Raw genomic sequence first — 26,734 nt, 5'->3', positions numbered from 1 at the left:
CTTTAGAAAATGTTTAATGGGAAGCAGATCCATAGGGCCTGGATACCTCTGTACAGGAACCTCGCAACAGAGGTTGAGAACACAGCTATTTCCTGGCCATTTTCATGCCAATCTGAACTTTGGGGTAAAGAGTCAATTTCTCTGAGCTAAAAGTTCATATTAAATCCCAAGGGATTCTTCCAAAACCTACTAGCAACCTTCAAAGAAAATTCTCCCTTTTCAACCCAAGCCACAGCCTTGTTCAGCAGCTCTAAGCCAGGCTTCCAGCTAAGCTGCGATGTGCTGGGGCACAGTGTGCTGTTTCACACCCCAGCTTTCTGCTCTCTGCGCTGTTATCCCCCGTCTCCTACAGAGCCCCAGCAGCAATTCACCTGCCTCTGCGCAGCTGTGTTCACTGCTGCCTCAGCCCTCTGCGCTGGAGAAGGGAGATGGCTGTGCTAGTCACAGAGCTCACAAGTCTCACAGCGCAGCCTTTCAACCTCAGGGTTAGTTCTTCTCGTGCTAAGACTCAGGTGAAAGGGAATTTGGACACTGTTTTGGAAACTTAGCAGGGGGTTGGCCCAAGAAACTGTGATGAGAGAATAGTTTGGGGGAGTCTGTACTATAGGAGAGGTCTTCCCTTGCTTGTACCAAGCAGAGGTGGGGAGCATGCTTGATGTCAATGGGAGACCTAGCTAACTCATGTACCACCTGTTGAAGAAGACATTTGTATGGGAAGCAGAAGGTGCGGGGAGTATCCAGGCTGCTGGCTGTCCACAGGATACTCCTGTGATAACATGGAGCACCATGCTGCTGGGCTGACGCGCTCCCAGTAAGACTTAGAAGCAAGGTACTTGAGCCTAGTGCTTGGCTCGGCAGCTGCTGGCATTGCTCATGCTGCTGCTGCTGTGCAGCGCTGTGACAGCCAAAACACCTGGTGGTTGCCGTGCCCTTAGCAGCAGGGAGAACATTTGGCAGGGCGAGGGTGTGAGACCTGGGTGCTCTGTGACCTCCAAGGGCCGCTTGTCCACAGCAAGCCTGGGGATGCGCCACGGCTACTTGCAGAAGAGCAAGGACGCAAAAGCTTTCTCCCTCCCACAGACATGGCCTTGTTCTGGGCAGATCTCCCCCTCTCTGGCACAGCAGGTCATGCTCTTTCTGTCACAGGGGCAGCCTTTGCTTTGCTGCCCAGGAGGGTTTAAACCCGCACCATGTGTGGATATGGCACAAAGCTGGATTGTCTACATTTCCCCCTCTCCTTGATGTGTTTCCTGGTCCAGGCTCTAAAAGTATCTTTCCACTGCCTGTGGCACATAGAGCTGTCAGGAGGGCTGGCAATGCCAAATATTAATAAAAACACAAAATTATAGGGTGAAAAGGTAGAAAAGGATAAGACAGATTCTGCTCAAGTTTTCATTGCCAGCTGGGAACATCTGCCCCTGTGGTCACACTGGTCTGCTTCGCAGCACCACCAATACTCAGGGCGAGCTCTGCATGCACACCCCTCTCGCCTGTGAGCATGTGCAGACAGCAGGGCTGGTGCTGTATGTTTTGGTACAGCAAAAATGTGGTGTTTCGGGGCGGGGAAACACCAGATCTGGCTGGGGAGGGCTCTGCTCCTCAAAGTGCAGTAACAACTGCAGTGATTCATATGGATTCTGCACCTCCCTCCAGGCAAAGCTGTCCTTCCTTGTTGAGAGTCCTGACACATGCACACATTTCCATTGCAGAGCACTCATGACTAATTCACCTGTGAGTTTCAGGCCTTTTATAACATCCTGCAAGCTGGGAGAGTTACGGGCCTGCAGTGTGAGCGTGGGGGCTGCTGCCTACTGTGGCTCCGATTACGCTACAGCAGGAGCCCCCGTCCTGAGCTGAGTTGGCAGCGACATCTCTCAGGGAGGCATCTGTTTTGGCTCTCTGTTCTGCAGGGCTGTGTTTAAACCCAGAATGAGTTTTGCAACTGTGTTGTTCACACGCATCTGAACTTGGTCTGCCTATCAGCTCAACGGCTGTTCATTAAAACAGCAGCCCTCCCCCACCTTGATGGCCTGTTCCAAATCAGATGGTTTCTGTTAAGAAGCAGCTGCTATGATGGTTCCCTTGGCTACTGTAGATAGATAGCAGCTAATCATGTCATCGGACCATTTTATAATGCCATGCTTCTGACAGGCAAATTTAGGCCTGGCTATCAGCAAAATCGCTAATGTTCTGGTAACAACAAATACATTTTACACCAGTCTACCCAAAAATACCAGCACCAGGGTAGGTGAGTCCCTTCTCTCCTGCATCAGGAGCAGCTGCACACAGCTGCTGAGATCTACGCTTACCACTCTGTGACCTGTACTAGACTGAAAAATCTCTCCAGTGTAGCACACAAGCCTCCAGAGCCAAGACAGAGCTGAGGAAGAGGTGGGTGGAGAAGCTCTGTGCACATCTGCTGCAGCAATGGGGCAAGACGCTGAGCTGGCAGCGCTTGGCCAGGATGTCAGGTCCCAGGAAAGCTCTCCCTGAGCAAGTCCCAGGAAGCGCTGGCGTGCCCCTGGGTTGTCACCAGGCTGCCAGCAGCCTGAGCAGCCACCAAGGAGGCGTGAGGGGGCCTGCGATGACTCCCTTGGTGACTCGGCTGGGCCTGGCCATCAGTGCCCACGCTTGCCAGTGGCCGGTACCATAGGCACTAAGAGCGCTTCCCTCAGCAAATATTTAACTGTGCAGCAACACGCAGCAGAGGGGACGGTCAGGAGATGACACAGACGAGCAGGGCCTCGACGGCCACTGTCATCAACAGTGCTAAGGGGGCCTCGACTCTGTCCCCCACCTCGACCCTCCTGGTGCTGCCACATCTAAACGTTACATGCTGCAATCCCCTACAGGCACCGACTGCAGGGCCCGGGGGCGGCAGGCGGGTGGCAGCGCAGCCACCGACTCGCGCCTCCATCGCCTCGGGGAGGCCGGCGCAAAATGGCGGCGGGGAGGTGGGCTCGGCGGTAGGACCCCCGCCCACCCAAGAACTACAGCTCCCGGCAGGCCCCGCGCGGCCGCCGCCCGCGGCCCGCTGGGAGATGGAGTTCCCCCGCCCCGGGAACCGTTTTTCCGCTGAGGGCCTTCCGCTGCCACCAATGGGCGCTCGCCTGCCTGGGGCAGCCCTAGGAGAAGCCTGACCAAAAAGATGTGTCATTGTCGGAGCGCCGTTCCTGAAAACGCCCCGCTACGGAGGTAAAGCGCCCTCCCGCTCCTCGAGCGCACCGCCACCGCCGGGGTTTGCCGTCAGCCGTTATTTATTATTATGGCGATTTTTCCTTTAACGGATCATTTCATGCGGGCGTCTGAGAGACGCCCTCGGAGGGCCGACGAAAGGGAGACCGCTCTCTGATTCGCCACCGTAGCCGCGCGAAGGAGCCAATCGGCACCAGCAGAGGGCGGAGAGGGGCGTGGCCACGTGCAGACGCGCAAGCCATTGGCCCCGACGCGGCGAGGAGGTGGGGTTTGAGTGCGGTGGGGGGGGGGGGGGGTGGTGACGCGTATCCTTCCAGCTCAGCGCGTGAAGAGATAAGGGGCGGGGGGAGGGGGCTCGGCTCGGCGGGCAGTAACGGCTGCGCCGCGGCGCGGCGCGGGTGAGGGGCAGCGCCAACGGCCGTGCCGCAGCCGCCTCTCCCGCTTCCCCTCGGCCCGGGAGGATGCGCCGTCTCTTCGCGGCCGCGGGAAGTAGACGGCGGAGACGATGAAGGAGCCGCCCCGCCGGCTCCTGGCCCTGGGCTCCTGCCTGTTCCTCTGCGCCGTGCTGTGGTGAGTGCCGGCCCGCGCCCGGCGGCGGCGGCGTCCTGCCGCTTGGGGCCGCCGGGCGAGCGGCGCGGTGCCGGCCCGCGGCTGGTAGCGGGCTCTTCGCCCGGAGCGGGGCCCGCCGGAGACGCGCCACGCTCCCCGGGCCCGGAGCCTGTCGCTGCCCTGGCTCCGGCGCGGCGAGCCCCGTGGGCAGAGCGCTGGGGGAACACGCGAAGCGGGAGGTGGAAGTGGGGAAAATACCATTAGGAGAAGGAAGGGGCCGCGTTTTGGGAAGAGACGGTGTTAACGTGCTGGCGGCTGCAGGGTTGTGCTGTGGGAGAGGAAGGTAGACTTCGGAAGGGTGCTGTCTCTTAAAAAAAGAAATCTCTTTTAATCATACTAGATCTAGGGTTTTTGTTGCCTTCGTGAAATAAGGAGTGTCATATTTATAGTTGCTTTTCAGGTATCAAGAGTTCAGAGTTGCATTATGCATTTCTCCATGCATTCTGTTGTCAGTTTGAGTTATTAGCAGGAAGATTTGTTGCATTCTTTGCCTTTCAGACTGAAATTTGGTTGTGCTCTCTGAAGGAGCAATGGCTTGACCCTTGGTAAGGGAAAGCCAGGATGCCCTTTCACTTCTGTGTAGAGTGCATCTTTCAGAGGTGTTCTCTGTAGTGATTCTCTTGGCTATGCTTTGTCCCTACATCTTCTTTTAACTTTGCTTTCAAGCTTACTTAAACTATGACCTTTATCAGACCCCAAATATTACAATATATTTTGTCATGATAATTTTTAAACTTCTAAAACTTTGACCTGCTTTGAACTTTGACTCACTGAGAAATCATAGCCAGTTTGAACAGCAAACTGCAGACATTAAAACCTAAACAGCAGCAGTTGTTAGTTTTGTATGCAATGTGTTATTTTAATATATTTCCTCAGAAATGTTTAAAAGTATTTCAAAAGATTTTTTTTTAAGTTGTATTTTTTTTCTTGCAGTTGATTTTTGATTGAATACCAAGGGGAGGCCCTTTAATGGTGTTCAGTTAGGTTGTAGAGATCTGTGTATTCAGAATCAATTGCAGAACTGACACTGAAGCTCTCATAAATAGGTTCAGATAGTCCTGGATTAGATTTGGTTCGCTTCATCACAGTTTATTTTTTAGGAGAAAATACAACAAATCTTCAAAGCTCAGTTGCTATGTTTACATTTAGGAAAAATTAAAACCAGAAAAGTTTCTAGCTATATGGATTTGATTAACTGAGCTGTGAAGCTGATGTAACTCTCTCCAGCCATTGGTTTGGTTTTTTTTGGTAGTTAAGAGTCTTCCTTAATACTCTTATTAGGAAAGCAGTTTGGGGTTTTTTACTTGGTGTATGTTGAAGGCTGATGATCTGCTCCTGCCTTAGGGTACTCTGTAAGTGGAAGTGTTCTCAGTTTAATGATATATGAGTGTCAGAGTAATCTGTTGCTGTGTTGTTAACGTGTTGTTTTAATGGATAACTTTAAGAAAAAATAAGGCATCTACTCAGTGTTGTTGAAGTAATATCATTTTTGACCAACTTATTGAAAAAAATGCTTTCCTTGTAAAGTTCAGATGACTTTTGCTTTCATCTTGGGTATGTTTGGGGGAAAAAATTGGTCTGAGTCTTTTCTTGCCCTTAAAAAGAGATTGTTCTTTCAAGCAATGTCTTGTCTGATCTCTAGTTTGTACTAGACTATCTCTAAATTTTTGCTATTTAAAAGTTGTTCGGACTATGTGCTCACTCTGACTGCTTTTGGTTAAAGAGCCAGTAGATTAATTTAGATGGCTAGAGGGATACAACTCTAATTCTTTAATCTCTTGTCCAAATACTAATTCACGGTAGAGTTTTAACTTTGTTTACAGGATAGCATTAGGGCTTTCTTTAATTTCAGCAGCCATGTCAGGTTTGTAATTGGGAAGTCTGAGTCTATTGATCTATCTTGTTGCTAAGCTATGTAATGTAAGTTGTGATGTATTTGTTGTTTATTTCTTAAAAATCATCAACTTTTTTCATGCAAGCCACTAAAAAAAACCTTTAAATAGTCAGTGGAAGACTTTGACTTGCTTCTTAACTGTGTTACAAATGTTGGCATTTCCCCATAATTGAGTCTGCCAGTTTTTTAAATTTAGTTGTCTTGAAAAGTATTCTGCAAAGGATTTGGCATTAGTAAGAAAAGTTCCTTTTTTGTGTATGAAAGTAATGGTCTGTTGCAACAGAGGATCAAAATTAAAAAAAAAAACAAAAAACAGGACAAAAATTAAAAGAAAAAGGTGAAGTAGAATTGCTGAAAGAATACTTCAAGCTACTTGGGCTCTGGTGTTTTTTAAACTTGGACGGTTTTATTCCTGCATAGATGGTTATGTTCTTTGTTTTGGTTAAATTAAGCTTAAAATGGTAGTGGTGGTGAGTTTGTCTCCCAGGCAGGTATTATAAAGCTTCCTAAATAAGTTGATGAAATGAAAAAATAGCAACTAGTAGGAATCACCTGCAAGATGTGTGATAGTTTTCTTACCAGGGGAGATTTTTTTTTTTTTTTTAAAAAAAAAAAAACAGTTCCTGCTAACTTAAATGTGACTGTTGGGCATTAGGAAATCTATAGAAGGACAGAAGTTTGGGTTGAGTGATTTACTAGCTATGCCCTTTCAATAAGGGTGCTTTGGGAATTTGGAGAAAAAAGAAATTTCTATTCCTTTAGGAATATAAAATCACATAGTTGTTGTATAATGTTCTAGCAGTGTTGTTGCAAGCAGCCCAAAAGAATGGGGTGGCTGCCTGGTTTTAGAGAAATACTTTTGATAGAGGTGAGGCTTACGAATATAGTACTCTAATACACATCTGTGCAAACCGGAGCTCTGGTTGTACATAAGTGACTCCTGTTGTTCTGAATCTGCACAAAGGTTTTTTAGGCTTTCGTTAATCCCTTTGTGTGGATCATGGTAATAGAAAATCACTCTTCAGATTGATGGTGCTTCATAGTTTGACAATATACAGTGCTAAATAATTGGCATAGATTGAGAAGCTTATAGGGGTTCTAGTACTATCTGCATTGAGACCTGCTGTGACAGTAGTTTAAACAATAACCTGTATAAATCGTTCTGACATTTGGTAGCTTTGCCTACCAAAAGCTGCACTTCCAGTGTTAGATACAATTTTAATGAAGAAATCATACATGCCCTAATTTGTGCTTCTGTGATTCATTTCATTGCAGAATCAAAGCACTTTGCACATCCTGATTTATTTAGCTTAATGAGCTATTTTATCATTCTCAGTTTTACAATTATAAATAAAAGGAAGATAGGGATTAAGTGCATGTGCACAATAGGATCTTTTAGTTGTAGCTACTTTGAGGGTATGATATGCTTGTATCAAAGTAACTCAGTGATAAGCTGTGCTATTTCTGATGGAAAATCCTTCCTGTAGTAGCTCTGTTGACTCAAATGCATAATGGCAAAATACTTTTGAAAGTTCTAGAAGTAAAAATGGGTCAGTGGCATAGCTACGACTAAATCTAAACACAAGTACGTTGGAGAGGGTAGATTTTTACTTTGTATTCCTCCCTATAAGAGGTTAAGCAAGAGGATTTATGTGTATTTTAATGAGAAAATATTCTTAGTTTTCCTGTCTTTGGTTTATGTTATAACCTCTTACATAGTTGAAGGTGTCCTTGTTGAAAGCTTCTGCAATGCAAGAAGAGCTTTTAAAAAACAAGGCTGTATTGGTAGTGTGATACTGTCCCTGGTGTACATGAGTTTATTTTGCTACTTCTGTTTTGTTCAGGCAAAAACTATGCTAGCTGGGTCAGAGATCACAGAAGTAGAGATTTAGCTAATTAAACATTGGCCCTATTGCTGACTTCTACCTTACGGTTTAAGCTTGAGTCTGTTAATAATGGGAAGATGATGAATGGCAGAGCTGGGGAGCGAGGTGAGTTGGAGGCAGCACCGTGAGGCTTGTGTTCTGAAGTGGCGCGGACTTCTTATCATAGAAATTCTATTTGCAGCAGAATAATGTTCACAGGAGGCTGCCCGAATATTCTGGGTAGAGCTGTTAGTGTAACTTGCACTGGGGTTCAAACTCTGGTATGCTGATCCCCCTCTTGTGTTTTTACTTTAACCTATTTCAAAGACTGATAGTAAAATAAGCACTTTGTGTGTATTTTATGGCAGGAAGAAATGAAGTGACTTGCGCTGTTTGTGTAACCAACACTTGTTTCAGGCATCTGATTTCAAAATGAAAAGTATGTTCTTAGTTATTGAGTATCTTGTTTGAAACTGCCTTTGCCCTGTAGTTAAGGTTGGGACAAAAATTGCTCGGTAACTCCTGGACTCCTAAAATCAAATTTGAGTATGTCTAACTTGCAGTGTCCTCAACTTGAGCAGGTCATGGGCAAGCAGAGCTTCTACTCTCTTTTCTTAAAGATGAGTCCTTGGCTCAATCAGTTCTTGAATATTCAACTTCTAAAATTGTCTTCGAAAATCAGTGAAGTGCTTTCATGTCATATCTTCTAAAAGGTTTGTCCTAGAAACTTCAAATTTGTTTGCTTGTTATGCAAGTAGTATACTAAACTGACATTCATCGCTTCATGAGGTGGTGTGTTCCTGTATAAGACCCTAGCTGTTGCTCAAGTCAGGCACATCTCTTTGCACTTAATTTCATCTTTTTCTGAAATGCCTTTCTCTAAGCTGTTGTTATTTCTGCTTCACTTTAATGTTTTTCTTCACTAAGTAAGTTTACAGAATAATTCTTTGCTTTTTAACTTCTGTTATCTTTTCGTTTCCATTAGTAATCCACCTTTTAGCAAAGTCCATGCTGCTTTCAAGAGCAGGATGTGCAGCTTTCTTTACAACCTGAGTATTAGGCTTGCTAGCAGCCCTTTGCTTGAAGAGCGTAGTTTTTAAGCATGAAAACCAGTATACCTTTTATGTGAAACATGGTAACATAGAACTGGAAGTCACTAAAAAGTTTCTCTTCATTCTTGGTGAAAATACTGAGCAGCATGGTGGTGTAACAGGGAGACTGATCTTAAAACTAGCAAAAAGGACTTTTTTTCTGAGGTGATTGAAAAAATTAGTGTCAATAACTTTGATCAGAATATCAGTAAAATGTTCCAACTACTCCAAGGAACTCTATTGGTTCAGAATATTTTTTGGAATTGTAATCAATTTATTGTTGAATTCATTTAAAGGAAAGAAATCTATTGTAAATACATCAGACAATGTCTGGAAGCTAGGTGTTAGCAGCTTTGTAATGTTCTAAGACAAAACTCATATTGGTATTGCTAAAATTCTTCCACTTGGTACTCTGTTAAACTGCTGCATTTACAATGAATTCTAAGCACGGGGAGTTGGTGCAGAGCAGCTGATGAGGACTCTCAGCCTGCCATTGCAGTATTATGCCTGTGCAGACAAGCTTATGAATGTAAGTAGTGAGGGAAGTCTCCAAAGACCTGTGAAGCGGACACTACTGCAGACACTAAAAGCCTTAAACTTTAAGCACAGGTGATTATTTTAAGCATTGCTTCATGCTTATTTTCTGTTTTCCTGTAGACTTTTTGGTGGGTATTTATAACTCTTTTTTTTTCCAGAATGTATTATTTTTCCCAAATTCTTGCAAAAAGAAGTAACTTGAGAGCTCAACAATGCTGAAAGACTTTGATACAGTTTTAGGGCAGTGTTACAGCATTCTGTATTATCAAGAATGACTAGGAACTGCACACTCCCTTGAGCACTTCCAAATTCACACATTTTTGAGGGCTAGGGTTTGTAACTTTAGAAGATCTGTCGTTCTGTGGATGTCTTAATTGGACTGCCCAGATACTCTTTCCAAGAGAAAAAGGAGTGTTCAGTGTAACATTTTTCAATGTTACTTTATGGTATGCATCTAATACAGGAGCCTGAGTGCTGTATCTAAACAATACAAAATTACAGGTCTGTAAGGATGACTGTTATATCAGCCGTCTTCTGTAGATAAGGAGGCTGATATTGCTAGCACTGTAAGGAAGGAAGAGGTTTTTCCAGTGTTATTCTTCAGCTTTGCTTTCTGTTATTTAACTTGCTACAACTATGGACTGTCACCAACAAATTTTGTTCTCTCTCTACCTTCTCACATATTTACTGAATACGCAGTAGCTAAAAACTAACTTTATTTTTCTCCCTCAGCATTAATTGACACGTGCCCACACAATTACTAGATTGAATCAGGGGATGCAGGAGAAATGGGCGTCTAAAGGTGAGATTCAGGGCTACCCTTTTAGGCTGTGAATCAGTTAAATGATGAAGTAGATGGTGCAAGTGTAACCTTGTTTTATGGTCTTTGTGTGCTAATGCATTTGGAGTGATGAAAGCCATATTAAACTGAAGATTGAAATTTTGCTGTCTCAAGCTTTAAATTTGACTGTTTCAGAAGTACCTTTGTAATGGTCTCTTCTGAATGAATGGATTAACTATCTTTGTATAGCATTCCAGTCAGGGGGTAGACTAGAGAGCACATTCTTTGCAATGAGTAGGTAAGGTGTGTGGTGGTATTTTTTTTATGAATGTGGAATGCAGGAACACTGTAGTTAAGGGAAGGTAGTAAGAAATAAGATGATTTTGCTTCAGGTGATAACAGAGCCTTAGTGACTGTTTGGCAGCATCCTTGCTTGGTCTGTATCTACAGATCTAAACTTAAGGGTTTTTTCCACCCTCAAAGAACTACTATTTTTTTAAAATAATCTTGATAATGCAGGCTGCTCTTCTGTGGTAATAAGTGACTTTTTTTTTTCCCCTCCACAACACTAAGGAAGATTAACAGTTCTCCATTAGGTTTGTCAACATTTACGTCTGCATCACATGGAGAAATGAATATTGTATCCAGGGAAGGTTGCAAGTCATTGACTGTTTTAGCACAGACAGCTTTCCTCTGGATGCTTGAAATAATGTAGCTATCCTAAAACCACAGTCTCTTCTCTCAGAGGTTTACTGCTTTCTGGAGACCCCTTTAAATGAGACTCCTTTTGCTGAACTATTCTGAACTATTCTGATATATACAGTAAGTCACTGAAGAGAGACTGAAGATTTCCTGCCTTTCACTGTTTTCTGTGTGCCCAGCAGCTGAAGGGCAGACTACTCCTGAGTCAAGAGTCTGGTTTAGCATCTATTGAGCTCCTCCTTGTTACAGGCCCCTCTTTCTCCTTTAAGTGATGCTAGTGATAGTAGTAAGAGACTATAGTACTTGTTCAAAGCAAAACATTTTTCCTGCCTTCCCCACCCTTTCGCAAGTTTTCTGACTCTCTAACTGATTATTCCAAAATAAATTATTTTGTACTTAAGAAGGTAAACTTTTAAACCCCCAAGTGTGCACCTTTCCCCCTTTCACAGACTTTCCCTCCCACCTCCAGCCTTTGTTCTCTTCATCTAGCACTGCCTATTCTGAACTGATCCTGTGAATGTTTCTAGCAGATAAGCGTCACGCGGCAGACAGTGACATCTTCGTTTTCCCTCTTGGCTGTCTGACCGAGTTTGGTGCGTTTGCACCTGTTGGTAATACAGTCCTCTGAGAGAAGCAGAAAATATCAGTGACTGTCCTGGAGAGACAGTTTCCTTCGCATGCAGTGATGCCCTGTTAATCAGTATGCTTGCGGTAACTTTTTCCCCTTTGCTTAAAATTGTCCTGTCTCACAGATGTCAACTTCAAACTGCATTGAACTGTTTTGCTCTCTGCTGCCCAAAAGTGAGTTTTACCTGGGGAGAATTTAAGCAAACTATTGAATTGTTTAGCAGACACATGTTTGAACAGAATCTTGAGTGCGTGTCAGTGTTTGAAAGGGAAAACATAGACTGTTTTTTCTCTGGGAAGACCAAATTGAGCACAAACTGCTTTGGATGATCAGATTTTGCTAATTCAGACTTTTATTTTATTTTGGGTGTTTGTACTTTGTACTTTGTATAACGCATCTTTTTCCTATGACAGTTTACTACTTGATCTTCGTGCTTATCAAAGCACTTACTGATAGTTGTGCTATCTGAGAGTCTTCTACAGCCTCCTTTGCAATTACTTCAAGAATTTGAACTGAATTAAAAACTGGGCAGTCTTTCAGATGAAACCTATACTGCAATTTCAAAACAGCTTGTTCTGTGAGTTTCAGTCAGGTCAGTCTAGAAGCCCTAACAGCCATCCGCAGACCATAGACAATTCCTAGAGCAATCAACTAATGTACTATACCATTTGGATAGGATGAGCAGACTTAGCTAGAGAAGGTCAGCATATGCTTGTCCTGTGAAGAGTGAAGATTTGTTTTTCTGTTTGTAATTTTGGGCTTGCAGCTTTGGCTTTTGGATTTATGCATATGAAGCTGAAAAATTCATGGAGTACTTGAGAAAATAGCTTTTAAAAATACATTAATGATACTAAAAAGCTCTTACTTAAATTTTGTTTCTGTATGAAATTAAATAGTATCTGCTATTTGAGTCATACTTTAGCAAAAATGGAGCTGTTGGAAACTTCTGTATTCACAGAAGTCACTAAATGTTACGCATTTGGAACAATCTCTGAAATATTTCTGCAGTGTCCCAAGGTATATACCTTGTACCTGAGGTAATACATAGTGATTAACATCCATTGCTACTTGGGTGTTAAATGTGCTTACTTTCTAGTCAGCATCAGAGTGTTACCCTTTTGAGGAAGGGAAGGCTGTATTAATATACACAGCTGTAGGAAGCTGCTGTGCTTTGGCTGGAGATATTGAATGATTTGACTAAACTGTGAGAATACTGTTCTCAGTAAATAAACACTTTGATTTTCATGTTTGTGTGTCTTTCTGGATACGTGAAAAGATTTGACAGGTGCCTTGCCATTTGGCAAGGCTTTTATTAAAGGCTTTATCATTAATCAGTCTGTTACTAGCAAAAGAAGCCCGTTGAATGTGCAGAACACTGAAATATGGGGAGGGGGAGCAGAAAGTAATAGTAGTCATAAGGTGATCAATTTGACTTCTCACAGAACGGCTGGTTTCATGTGGCCTTGATTTCTGTGAATTGGCGTCCCTGATGCTCTGGCAGAGCTTAATGTCAGGAACCAAATGATATGTCCTTTCCTCTGTTGCAGTAGGAGCCCACTTTTATCTGCGTGTGTGTGTGTGCATGCATGCGTATAAAAGTCTCCTCCCTTGCTTAGAGGGCTTTTAGCAGACTTGAGGCATCATGTTTGATTGAAGTGATTAGGCTGAGAAGAATTTTTGAAAATAAGTAAATCGGATATTGGACACAGCTTATGTCAGCCTAGCTTAAATCTATTAGCCATTGAACTGTGTTTTTCTAAAAGCTCTCATTAGGCTAATGAAGTATGTCTTGTTGCCTTAAAAACATCAGTACATAAGATATGTGCCATGCTTTTGTGCCAAGCGCTTTTCATAACTACAGATGCTAAAGTAGTTATTAATGCTATTGTGAAAGTATACCTTGCATTTTAAAATGCTGAATTAACAGCCAACACTAAGGATACCTTCAATTTCCCACATCAAGGGACTTGGTGGTATTCTGCACAGCTCAGTGAAGATCTCAGCTTAGAGTAAGCAAAATAATACATATACATAAAGGTTATTCCCTAAAAAGGGAGCAACAGTGTGTTCTGTGTAGTGTTTGGTTGATCTTGTACTTTTTATGGAGAACCAGGGACTTAATATAGCTGGAAGGAAAGTTCAGAGAGCTGCTGAAATTAAGAGCATGAGAACGTCTTTATGAAATGACTGAAATCGCTATTCAAAAAAGTAAGAGAATTGAAGTTTCAGGATAAATAATTTTTCCAGGGATGAGCTAAGAGATGAATAGACCTTAAAGGTCTGGTAGCATTTAATGATGTTATTTAAATGTATATCTGCTGCTTAGGATAAGAGAGGAGTTCAATGGAAACTTCAATATGAAGAAGTAGCTACATGATGAGATGCAAATTCAAGGTATATGGGAGTCCATGCCACTTATTTTTGACTTAATTGAGATGTGTGACTGTGTAGCTGCTATAATCTGCAGTTACAAATGTTTTTGTTCTTAACATTCAGTGTATAGTTTTCACTAATTGCAGTTGCTCATGTTTGTCTTAAGGACTTCCATTTTGTTTGGAGAAAAGCTGTTACCTCAGAAGGAGTTGCTGAGGCTGAGATGCAGTGGTGGGTGGGACAGAACTGGGCCACATTATTTGCCTTACCGTATCTCCAGAATAGCATGTCAGACCACACAAGTTCCTAGCTTGCTGTCTTCTGCTCTTCTGGTGGTAAGAGTTAGCTTTAGAGTGGCTAGTTCCTTGCTAACACTTCTGCTAATGCAGGTGGAAGAAAAGCGGCAAGTTTATATCACAACAGCAAAAGCAGAGTTTTATGATTGCCTGCAACCTGGAGACCCTTTCTTCCCTGCATATGAATACACAAATATAAATGTGCCTGTGTGCGTATAGATTGTGTGTACATATATTTATGTCTGTGTGAGTATAAAAGCTTGTTTGAAATAATGGCAATTTTAGGGCTTCACATCAAGTGCCTCTTACATCCCAAATAAATACTGCTGCTGGCACTTATGAATCGTAGAGGAATTTGCATGTAACTACCATTCTTCTCATCTCTGCCCAAGAGTAATGTGGCATTCATTGAAAGGCACTGAATGTAAAAGAGTCATGATGTGGAAAAATGGTGCAATTTAAACATTTAACTCCAACATCTTCTAATGAATGTGTTCTGCCAGGTGTGAGATGTTTCTGCTAGGATATAAGGTGAGGCTTAGCTCTGTGTGCTCTGCCTTGTGTGTACTTGCTGTTGAGACATTTTTCAGTTGAGAATACATCTTGATTTGTTGGTTACTAGTGGTTGCAAAACTGACCTAGCGATATTGTAGGCCTGACTTGCTAAGGAGATTTCTGGGTGAAAGAAGTTAAATTTCAGTTTGCATCTAATGGAGGTGGATGAAACAGTGTTTTTAAAACGTAATGTGTGACTATGATGTATTGCAGCCTATGAGGCTGCGGTAGACAGGAGGTCTGCTCCTCCTTGGTGGAGGGAGCTATGCTGTGATATGCTTTTCAGCAAAGGTGATATTTGAGTTGTTAAGACAATGATTCAAATTCTAATCACGAAACTGTTCCCAACTGTGTAAGTGAATCTTAACCTATTAATATCGTTACTATCATGACTGACTGTTAAGGCTGGGCTTTTGGTTGTAAGATCTTTTTGCATCAAAAAGATGCTGTATCCAGCAGTTCTACTCAGGGGAACTGTTCAAGGATGAAAATACAAAACAAATCTCTATGGAGGATATAGCTAAAGCAGCATGTGGTTTGCCACTTGTACCTGTGTTTTTATTGGTTTCTCCAAAGACCTCTTATCTAATATACTTACTCTTGTTAATTCTCATAAATATGTTTTATACTTGTGACAATATAGAATTTTCTCAGATATATTGTGTATGGTGGAGGGGTGGAAAGGGACTTAATTCTTTGTCTTTTGCTTTAATTTTTTCCCTAGTAATAAGCATTGCTACAGATATCCTGTTACTGTGTAACAAAGAATAAAGTTGACTCAGGTTTATTTTAACATACAGTAAATAGCTAATTTGTTAGCTTCCGCTTTGTATGACATATCATCACCCATTAACTATTTGGCTGTTTTGTTCTGGAAGTAATACATATATAGTGCATTCTCTGTTTCTAATTTCTTAAAGTTATGCCCTCTAATAGTTTTGATAAAGGAGTATCAGTGAACTGTATATGAAGATTTTTTAGGAATCTCATGGAAACATCTGTAAGAAGGCAGAAGAAGATAATGTTGAGGAAGCTCATAATATTTTATGTTCATTTTAAATTAAGGCTTTTGTTTTTTTTATTCCTGTTCTTTAACAGGCTTCCTATTTGGCATGTCTTTTGTAAAGAGAGTCTTTCATCTGCGGTACAGTATGCTCCAGGTGATGCTTGTGCCCTGGCAAATGATGATGAAAATATCCAAGAAAAGGTATGCTAAATAAATGATGTTGAGTAACTACTTAATCTGACTTGTTGTTAAATACATGCACTGATTCATTTAGTATTCTTTGTTAGAATGTTTAATGTACTCAGGTGTCCTGTGAACTCTGACACTGTCTCAGAGTTCTTGTTTTTTCTACTTCAAGGTTTTTGCTATTATGAGACAGTATATTTAGATGATTTTTTTTTTTGTAAAAAGCTAGCAATGGTAGTGCAGGTTTTTCATTTGAGTGCCAGGTGTTACAAGAAATGAACGATAGGGATAATATGTGGATCTGCTGAGGCCATGCTAAGAGGTGATGTCCTGCATGTGTCTAGGCCACAGTATATAATTTACATCTGTGCAAATCACCTACTGCATCCATGATTACTATCCTAAAGAGAAGACTTAAGATGGGCTGTCTGTTATGTCTGTCTTTATCTGTCTTTTCCTTTTGTTTAAAACTTAACAAAAGCGCAAAGATTTGGGAAATCTTATTAAAGATTTTGTCCCTTATTTACATTATTCAGCACTTTAGGCTAAATTCAGTGTAGTGGTTTCACCCTGAGTAACTCCTTATGAGAGTAACGTATTTCAATTTCACAGTGAGCTCCCAAGCAACTGAGTCATTATAAAGTTATAGTAGTTTCAATTTATTTACATAGGTAAGCAATCGGTCTGTATTCTTACCATTAAAGAAGAATCTCTGCGGTCTGAGAAGTCTTACGCATGTGCCTATTACTCGTGACTAGGCTTACAGAGATGTCTTGCTGAAGAGGAGCAGTCTTGCAGCCCTTGATCAAGTTTCTGAGATCAGTTGTCTCTTAAAGGCATTGATGTGATTTAATCTTAGGGTTTAAGATGTGAGCTAATAATATTTGGGGAAAAATGTTGCTTGCCTGTTGTCTTTAAGATTTACTTGTACAGTTTTGTACTCTGTGTGTGTGCCTTAACCCTCTCAAATTAAGATTGAGCACAGTTATGATCATGTAATCTTGTACAGCAGAGCTGTCCATTGTGGGTCTGAACATCAGCATTTCAGATTTTGACAACAGGATTTTAGATTGCCATTAAAACAAGGGATTATATAAACTACCAGTTTTATTGCTACATTTTAAAATAGCACAGCAGGAAGAATGTTCTAAAAAAAATAAATTGCATATGTTGTAGTTGCTGTACTCGGGGAGAATTTCAGAGAGACAAGTATAACTATTGTTAATTCTACACTCTGGTATTTTTAAAACATTTTTTTCCTCAAGTACATGCTCATTTTGGTCTCTGAATTTGTTGCACTTGATTGTAAATCTTAGTTGTAAAAAAGAAACTTACTTTAAAAGGTTTCAGCAGACTTGTGAAATTATTCTGGCTTTGTGAGAAGATTACTATATGAAATGTGAATGATTAAATCTGCCAAAATGTTATTTTGTAATTCTCTTAAGTGATTGCTTTAAATCTAAAAAATCATTTTTTCTTATTTTGGGCAGCATGGGTATAGAGAGGGTTTGTCAACACGGGGAGCCTTTGCGAAGGTAGAGGAGAGCGATTAACTTGTCTGAGCACACAGACTGAATGTCTTAAGTCTTCACAGGCAAATTCAAGACCATCTTCACATTGTCTTAACTGAATTGTTTTAACTTGCTGTAGGTCTTATACATACCTGGACTGTGGCTCTGAAGGTTCATGTAGCTTAATTTTCTGTTGAAGTTCTAGTAGTGGTGGTAAAGGTAGTAATATTTAGATTATTCTCTACCAAAGCTAAGTCCTTGTCAGAATAGCAGGCTTATGTTACTGCATTTTTCTTACTGTTTTACCTTCTAATGTATTAGGGGGAAGTGGCTGGTCCTACTGGAATGCAGCCTTCAGAACATGCAGACTCAAGTAAACAGAGTTACTCCACAGAAGAGATGCTTGATGATTGTACCAAATCTGACCAGGCAAGCCTTTATTTCATTACTCTCTCCATACATTCTTCAAATGCTTTTTGGATTTTAGTGTCCTTCATTTTGATTGTCTAAAGCTCTTGGTAACTCTCTTTTGTGATACTCATCGTTCCGATGAAGGTGAATACCCATGAGCTAACAGACCTTGCAATTTCAACATGTGCAAGTAATAGAATAATGTAGTATTTGAAGGTACTTATTAAATAAATCTTTCTAAATTAAAGCTGGATTTGGTAGGTATGGATATCTTTATTTTAAAAGAAATGCATGTGCACACACACACACACACACACACACACACACACACACACCTCTATCTTTACTAATGTACAGTGTTGCCATACTGGTCGTCTGTCTAAAGTCTTCTGCATAGGTCAAACTTAATGATTATGCATTCTTTTTTAGCCTTGATCCATAATGGCTTTTGTCACTGATTTCCTTTGTATGTTAAAATGCAGCCCTTTCCAAACAGCTGTTTCAGTAAAATATTCCATTGATGATTCTAAGTCATTGCTCAGTGAAGTGCTACAAAGCCTACCATTATAGATAACTTATTTGATAAATATCTTTTTGTTCTGCAGATTTCAAGACAACATATGTAATCCAGTTAATTCTTGAAGGAATACAAAATATTAAACAAGAACCACTTGTCAGTCTGGTCTGTTTCAGTGGTTTTGCGCTTTCCTGGATTCAGGAAGACTTATTTTGATTATGCTGTGTGAGAGCTTAAAAACTGAAGGTTTAGAATAAGTACAGCTCAAGACTACTAGACTGTCAGAAGTGGCAAACTACTCTGCTTCAGTTGCTCTAAATCAGTTCAGGACTCACTGGGGTGACAAAAATCAAAAGGCTTCACAAAAAAAGTTTAGAATGAAAATGCTAAATATAAGTGGTATTTTGACAGAGCATGCGAGTGTAACTGTTTGTTTATTTCACTTGCTGATCTATTCAGGCCTGCTTTTTCTTGGCTGTACCTTCATAGGGAGGCATGGATGAAGTTGACTTTGCGTATGCTTTTTTTCCCAATTAATATTTTTATGCTATTATTGGAGTTGACCAAAGCATGTTACAGGCGCCCCAAGGTAGTACTGAGTACCACCTAGGTTTGAGGAAAGACAAGTTCTTTCTAAACTGTCTGGTTTCTCAGTCTAGTTTTCAGGTTCATTGATTTTGGAAATCTGAGTTATTGAACTCAAGTCTCCATACGAGAAACTACTCTGTGAACGCCTGCCCTATTCAAACTTTGGAAAACTTAGGTTCATCTCTAATGTTTTCACAGACTACAGAAATGGATGAAGCAAGCCGGCCTGAAGTTGAGATTCCACCTTCAGTAGATTTAAATGAAGCTTCGCCTAGCATAGCTGCAAGCACTGAAAACGTTTCCAGTTCAGCTACCTCAGAGATATCTCCAGTCTCGCAGTCTGAGTAAGCTTTTTGTCTTTATTGTTTTGGTCTTTCAGAGACTACCGCTTATTCTGGTGGTGTTAGGATTACTTATTCAGGTTCGTTGGGGGTAAGGAACTGTTCTCTTGCAGACTGTTGCACCACACTTCTGCTGTGCTTTGGTTTGTGGTGTCAGAGCTAGTGGAATATGCCATCATTCTACTCTGCCTGGAATAAGAGTTGTGTACTTGTCTGAAGTGTCATGCTATTGTCACTATTGATTTTGAGCAGCTGCTTTGAAAGTATGGGGGGGAATCTAATGTCTCTGTATGCTAGATGAACTGTACTGTGGAAGCCCTCAGGTCTCCAATGTTAGTATTTCTGCCCCTCACAAACATGCTTTTACATCAGTGATAAGGCACAGATGTGTCAAGGCTGCTTTAGTGATGGCCTATGCTTCCAATTAAGGATGAACTTTGTAGGACTTTTCTCCAACAGTTGCAACAGAACAGTCTGAAATAAGTTCTGCTATTAAGAGTCTCTTTTGATAGAACTGCAAATTATTAGTATTAAAGCAACTGAAGCAGTTTTTCCATCTGGTATTTTGTAGTGTATTACAAGGTGAACTCTGCTGCACACAGCCTTGGAGTGCTTTCCTGCTCCAAGATATGGTGTGCCTAACTTTTTTCCCCTCTCTTGTCATGTTACGGACTTCTGTACAATCAAATGTGAATGGTAGTATAGAAATGCATGTGTATATACTGGTAGTCACTTTCATGTGGGCACGTTCATGTAGGCAGAATTCACCTAGGCATGTTATTGTGTGTGAAGTTAAAATATTCTTCTGCTCATCTGCTGATACTCTAATATTTTGTCAGATAAATTTTAATGCATCTAAAGTCATTTATTGCTTGTTGCTTAGATTCTCAGAAGTCTTTCTTTGCTTCAGTTACTATGTGGCATAGATTTCTAGATCAGTTCCAGCCTCTGTGTGTATGTTTGGATCCAGTGTTTCTGGTTTACCAAGTTTAGTCTCATTACAATAGAAATGGTCTGAAAAATCTTGTCTGATGACTGTTCTTGCTAGTCTGTTAGGGCTAAGATCTAAGCATCTTCTGGTGCTTTAACTACAAGTCTTGGAAGATCGAGCTCCCAAAGTGCATGCTTTTTGAGAAGCGAAACTGCAGTGTAATTTCAGTTCGGGCTTTTTATAGCTTTTGTTTGTTACTGTACTGACTTGTTTGTGTGCTATGATGCAGGTCCTGTTGTCAGCTCTTGAAAATTTCAGTATCTTATGTTCTTTTAAACATGCAGAAGCTCAGTATCTTGTATTTGTTGAAAGTAGTCTTCTATCAAAATTGAGGAAAGCTAGAATGATGAACTCTAACGATGGAAGCGAGGAAGCAGATGAAAATTAAAACTTGTTTGGAGGACCTAGTTGATTAGTTAATGCTTGGCAGTAGTATTCTGATGCTAGTACTGCTTACAGGAAGAAAGGGCAGGATGAAAATAGAGAAATGCGCACTTTTATGTTCTTTTAAACTTCAGTTTGGTTTTAAATAGTAATGTGTGTATTTTTTTCTATGCAAATTAACTTTAATATCCAGAAAGTCTGGTCTTTTGTTTAATATGGAGTTGGATTACAACATTTTCAAGAGTGTTGAATGTTTGCATTCATTAGACTGCATTCTTCCTGTTTTGGAAGGTAATTCATGTCAGTTTAACAAATTCCAGCTCCGTTAAATATTGTGGGCTTGATACACTGGCAGGACCTCTAAGTCATAATGCTCAGGAAAGAATTTTATTCCAAGCCATTTTTGATTGTAGCTCATCTGTCCAGACTTTAGTTTTGGGAAACCTTCCTGAAAAAGTAATTCAAACTTCTCTTCTGGCAGTAAGTGAAGACAGCTGCCATGTATAGTGAACTCAGTATTGGGCTTTAAAAGTAAAGACTAAGGTACTAATAAGTGAAGATACTCAGAGGAGAGAGGATGCTACAGCTTTTAGGCTTGTGCTAATCATCATCTGCCAGAGTGAATTACTTGGAGCCATTCAGGTGCACCCTATCTGCTAAGATCAAGAGTATGTGAAGCCTTTTAATTTAAATATTTGTCAACCTTTAGTCATTAAAGGGTTAAGTGCAGAGCTAAAATATGTGTGTCTCAGATGTGTGCTTCTCACCAGTTTCACTGAAACTGTTCCATGATCACTGCTAATAAATTCTTTACTTGTACTTGTAGGGCTTCCTAGATTTTCTTTCATAGCAAAAGTCTTGAATGCTTGTGTGTGGTTCTTTCTCCCTCCTCCCAAACCTTTGTGATATGAAAGGTACTAAAATTGGCTCCTGGTGTTTGTTACTGCTGCTTCAGTTGATCATAGCAGTCGGAAAATCAAGATTGGCTTTTAAGTTGCTGGCATGCTGTTACGCTTGTGAGGGGAAGAAAGCATTTTGCAGCGCTCTACCAGGATATTGGATTAACTGGATTGTTGCTGATGAATGCTTATGGTGAAATTCAGGGGGCAGAATAAGAGCTGTTATTTAGATCAGTGTGAAAGCCATACCTGCACTGGAGAAGGCAGGAGACGAATCAAGTCAATTATTTGTCCAACTTCCCCTGCTCCTATCTACTCCACCTACTAAAGAACATCTAGGCAGACTTTCCTTCTTTTCTTAGCAAGTTTCATTCTGGGAGATGAAGTAATTAAAGCAGTGGGCAGATTATCTAGCCATTTTGAGCCCTTTATATAGCTCAGATAATTACACCATGCTGGATTACCCCTCCCCCCCACCAGCAGAAAAATCTAGTGGAAAGGAAGTCAGGCTGACTCACCTGCATATTGTTATGCCACTTCTTTCTGGGATATGTTTAGCCAGGTTCTGTCCTGTTTGCTGTCTACTGACCTGGGAACATTAGGAACATCTGGTGAAAGGGGAGTGAATATTCCTGGCAGTCATATAGCTGTGAAGCTGTATTTAGTTGGTAGTGATGATGAAAAACGTTATCCATTGCGATATTGGTAAGATGAGAAGCCAACTTTGAAAAAGTTCCTTTGCTGAAACTAATAAGCTGACAAGGGGAATACTTTTTTGCATTGGTACAGCCTGAGTGTGCAGTTCCACAAGTGCAGTGTACTGTAGTCCTCTTCTGTTTACAAAAGTCAGAGTAGGTGGGGTTGAGATGGACCTCTGGAGATGATACGATCCAACCCTCCTGCTCAAGTGGGATCTACTAGAGCAGGTTTCCCATGACTCTGCAGTCAGGTGCACAGCCTCCCAGGCTAACCTGTTCCAGTGTTCAGCCACCCTCACAGTAAAGTGTTTTCTTATGTTTAGATGGAATTCTGTGTTTCAGTTTGTGCCTGTTGCCTCTCAATTCATTGCTGGGCCCTACTGAGAAGAGCCTGGCTCAGTCTTTACACCTTTCCATCAGATAGCTATATATACTGCTAAGATTCCGCCACCCCCCCCGCCCCGAGCCTTTTCTTCTCCAGGCTAAACAGTCCCAGCTCTCTTAGCCTCTCCTCATGAGAGAAGCTACAATCCCTTAATCATTTTCTGTGGTCCTTTGCTGGACTTGTTCCTGTAGCTTCATGTCTCTTGTGACCCAGCACTCCAGATGTGGCCTCACCGGTGCTGAGGGGAAAGATTGCACCCCTTGAGTGGCTGACAATATTCTTCCTAATGCAGACCTGGATTCTGTTGACTGTCTTTGCCACAAGAGCACATTGGTGGCTCATGGTCAACTTGCCATTCACCAGGACCCCTGTGTCCTTCTCTGTAAGGCTGCTTTCCAGCTGGTTGGTCCCCAGCCTGTACTAGTGCAAGGAGTTATTCTTCCCTAGGTGTAAGACTTTACACTTTTCTTTACTGAATTTCATGGGGTTCCTCTCTGCCCACTTTTCCAGCTTGTCAAGTTCCCTTTGAATGGCAGCACAACTGACTGGTGTCAGCCATCCCTCCTAGTTTTGTATTTGGTTTTGTATTCTGTTTTCTTAATTATTTTTGTGGGACTGTTAATTTTTTTTCTTTCAAATATCTTTAATTTATGTACTTGATAAGTAGGGTTACTTGTATTGTCAGAAGGGTAAAAAGCATATTATTTCTTTCCCTTCAGTGCAATAGAAAATTCCCGTGCTGATATCCCTGTAGTCAGCTCTAGTGAAGCTGAGCAGTCAGAACCTGACTGTGATATTGGTGGGACACTTGAGGCTGACCCTCAGAGTGAGCCTTCCTCTTTTGTCAGTCCAGCAGAAAGGTGAGTATTGAAGTAGGTTATAAGATGAATAGTTTAAAGGTAACTGTTCTTTTTCTGTCCTGGCCTTGCAATAAACATTTGCATGTGCTTGCTTGTCTTCATTTGTGTGTTTAACGTTGTATATGACTGAAAAATGTGTGATGGTTTATTGACCTTAATACTTGCAAATTTTCAGCCTCACAGGTCAACAGATAGAGAACATATCATCTTCACATGGCAAGGGAAAGACGACAAAATCTGAGTTTGAACCAAAAGTCTCAGCAGCTGAAAAGGGGGCAGATGAACAAAAATCCGCTTTGAATGCTTCTGAGAACTTAAAAAGGGAGGTAAGCAGTCAGTGGTATTGTCCAGAGAATACACACAGGAGCATAATGACCTCCTAGATGATCACCGGTGTTATGAGTGATTTCCATTGCTTTTCTGTTGCCACTGTATGAATTCAGAGCTCTCAAATCATGAGCACTATATATGGTTCTGGTGCTGTCATCTGAAGAAGGGTTTAATTAAGATGGAAGGGCAGCAGGGTTAGTCCATTGATCTGTCATGCACTACACTTCTGCTTAACTATGTGGTTTTGGCTCCTTTCTGAGAATTTTCAATTATAGTATATATGAAATAACTTTTGTTCTAAGTGCAGAGAAGAATACCATCTTGCAAGGCAGTTATTACCTGTAAAATGCTGACAACAAAATAAGAAATCCACTACACTAGAAGCGTGTAGCAAAAACTGATTGCACTTTTCACTGTTCTGGTGATGTGTAAAGACCTGGAAATGTGTGTGTGCAAAGCAAAAGTTGAGGCTTGAAATGGCATAGCATGTGAATAACTTAAAGGTTGCTGCTTTGGAGTTTGGCAGGTCCAAAATGTGAGTTCTTTGATCATTAAAAAGTAATAAAACATTATTAGAGAATATTTCATTCGGCTGTTAAGCTTCTATGATGTGTTCAGGAATTCTTTAATATAAATGTTGGTCATAACAGATTCTTCAAGGTTCTCCTGATTTCTGCAACAGGGAAACTTCTTTTCCTCCTTTTGAGTTTTGAGAAACAACATTCCCAAGTGGTGACTTTTTTTTTTTTTTTTTTCAGAAAGACTATAAAAAACCAGGAGAAATAGACCCTACGTCTGTGATAACCCCAAAGGACCCAGGAGACATTCCAACATTTGATGAATGGAAAAAGAAGGTTATGGAAGTAGAGAAGGAAAAGAGTAAGTTCAGAACTCATTCCATCGGCCTAAATATGAACCACTTTCCTATTAACCTTGTCTGGAATTTAGATAGTAAAATTATCTGAATTCAAAATGAAGCCCAGCAGTTCACTTCTCTACTAAAGCTATGTATTTGATAGCACTTATTATACAAAAGCACTGAGTGGCATTTCTGTGGAAGTGAAGAGATGGTAATATGGTGTGTATAATAACAAAGTTTTTTGTTTCATAGGTCAGTCTATGCACCCTTCTGCTAATGGTGGACAGCATTCCACAAAAAAGGTTCAGAAAAATAGAAATAACTATGCCTCTGTAGAATGTGGTGCCAAAATTCTGGCAGCTAATCCAGAGGCAAAGGTAAGTGTTTCACTACTAGTGCATACTATTTTAGTCCACTTTTGCTTGAGAAACAGTGCAAAATACATTTGCTTAGAACACTAGCTTCTGAAGTAATTCTTTGTTTTTGTATTTGGCTTTATCATGATTTTGGATTTATAAATACATGTTTATATTTAAATATATATGCTTGGCAGGGGAAGTGGAATCTGTTCAGTACAGAAATAGAGCAAAGTTGTATTAAATGGATAGCCATAGTAAATAAGCTATGATTGTCTAAAAAGGGGTATATGATATACTGTCTCCTGTATATTCTCATTTAGAGTCTGAATTAGAGTAATACCAACTTCATAATTAATATCAAACTTGTTTGGGGAGGGGAACCTTTGATATGCATTGTCTGTCATACAATTTAAAATATTCATCCTGTTCTTGTTTATTCAGAGCACTTCAGCTATTTTGATGGAAAACATGGACCTTTATATGCTAAATCCATGCAGTACTAAAATCTGGTAGGTTACAGCAGTTTGTCTGTGTGGTGGGAGTTAACCTAGTTTTCCATCCTGACAGGAGTCTGTATATTCTGTTGGGCTGACTTGACCTTGGTGTCCAGAAGACACTTTATGTCCCTCGTATGATTATTTCTCTGATACTGAGATGTAAGATTAAGGGGATAACTTTATTCACTTAAGCATTTGTATTTTCACATGTTTTTATATAGTTAAGCCCTTTCATTTAACTCTTACCAAAATGCATGAAATGAGGAATAGCCTTATGTGTCCCAAGCAGTGTGTGGATGTTAGAGCACTTCCTGAATTCAGTAGAATAAATTCTCTTCACCTTTCCTAGGTCACATCAAAATTGAAGGTTGTCTGTGGTCTTCAAATCTGACTTATGGCAATGTGTTATAGTACTTTAGTGTTTGAAGCGTAGTGAATATCCAGGCGACGGTTCTGGATCTCAGGCTGACCACATTAGTGTGCTGCTAGCCTAGAGGTAGACTGCAATAGCTGCTTTTTATCGCTCCTCTGCACTATCACTTCCAATTAATCCGACTACTGTGGTGTAAAATTGTATCATAACTGTCTTTTATCTGATATAAAACCTTGAAACAGAGGAAACTTACCTTGGAATTCATGTGGCCAGTATAGATCTGATTTAGGGATTCCTAGTTACAAGCTAATGGTACTAACTGAAGTTCTGTTTTCTCTGATTCTTGGTTTTGAAATAGCTGATGCTTTATTCTGTCAAAAAAACAAAGGCAAACTTCTATTTCAGAAGAATTTTTAAGTAATGGTGACCTGCATGCCAGCTTCTCATCTAACTAAGCATCTGAATAATTACATCTTGGGTAGTTTGATTAGCTGAGTCACATTATAGAGTTTAAACTTTCGGATTGTTTTATATAATGTATATTCTGGGCTGCGTGGGCCTTCTTGGAGGAACTCTGTTAGATCTTCAGAGACTTAGTTTGTTGCTGAGCAGATATATAGAGGAACATAGCAACTGTACATAGGGCTGGAAAGGCAACAAGATGTCCTCCTCGCAAATAAATGCTAGAGCAAGTCTGTCATTTGTTTCTTTTCCCGTGACTTGTCAACTTTGCTCTAACACAAAAGCCAAACCTGACTCCTTAGCAGCCATATCTGGATTTGTGCTTGCTGTTAAGTAAGTCCAGCAGTCAATTCTGAAATGAGATGTGGACAGCAAGCATAGTGCCCACCTCGTTCCACTGTTCAGCTGTTGCATTTAGTTTGCAGCCTATCCCATTTGTGTTTACTTCATTGAATTGTTCAGAATTTATGGCCTGCTGTTCAGCAGAAACTGACAGCATGTCCTTGGCTGAATTGATGAATGATTGAATTGGAGTAACCTGGGGGCTGCCC

The 26,734-nt window shown here is 40.9% G+C and overlaps 1 protein-coding gene across 4 annotated transcripts in view; it reads left to right on the top strand.

Moving 5' to 3' along the window:
* Window positions 1–3,544: 3,544 nt before the first annotated feature.
* The window catches only part of SUCO (SUN domain containing ossification factor), a 43,656-nt gene continuing 20,466 nt past the window's right edge, over window positions 3,545–26,734 (top strand). For 3 of the 4 annotated variants that reach the window (XM_062581733.1, XM_062581734.1, XM_062581732.1), the window contains exons 1-9: window positions 3,545–3,765; window positions 15,625–15,733; window positions 17,551–17,658; window positions 18,944–19,089; window positions 23,163–23,303; window positions 23,479–23,629; window positions 24,392–24,512; window positions 24,745–24,869; window positions 25,293–25,360. In XM_062581733.1, coding sequence (XP_062437717.1) covers window positions 3,701–3,765; window positions 15,625–15,733; window positions 17,551–17,658; window positions 18,944–19,089; window positions 23,163–23,303; window positions 23,479–23,629; window positions 24,392–24,512; window positions 24,745–24,869; window positions 25,293–25,360 — 1,034 coding nt within the window. In that variant the 5' untranslated portion in view covers window positions 3,545–3,700. Of the gene's footprint in view, window positions 3,766–9,921; window positions 9,994–15,624; window positions 15,734–17,550; window positions 17,659–18,943; window positions 19,090–23,162; window positions 23,304–23,478; window positions 23,630–24,391; window positions 24,513–24,744; window positions 24,870–25,292; window positions 25,361–26,734 lie in introns of those variants that run through there. The other variant, XM_062581735.1, reaches the window with a different exon arrangement.

Source organism: Rhea pennata, chromosome 8 (assembly GCF_028389875.1).
Source record: "Rhea pennata isolate bPtePen1 chromosome 8, bPtePen1.pri, whole genome shotgun sequence".
NCBI lineage: Eukaryota > Metazoa > Chordata > Aves > Rheiformes > Rheidae > Rhea > Rhea pennata.
The sequence above is the reverse complement of the archived record's forward strand: the minus strand, read 5'-3'. Positions and strand labels throughout refer to the sequence as shown.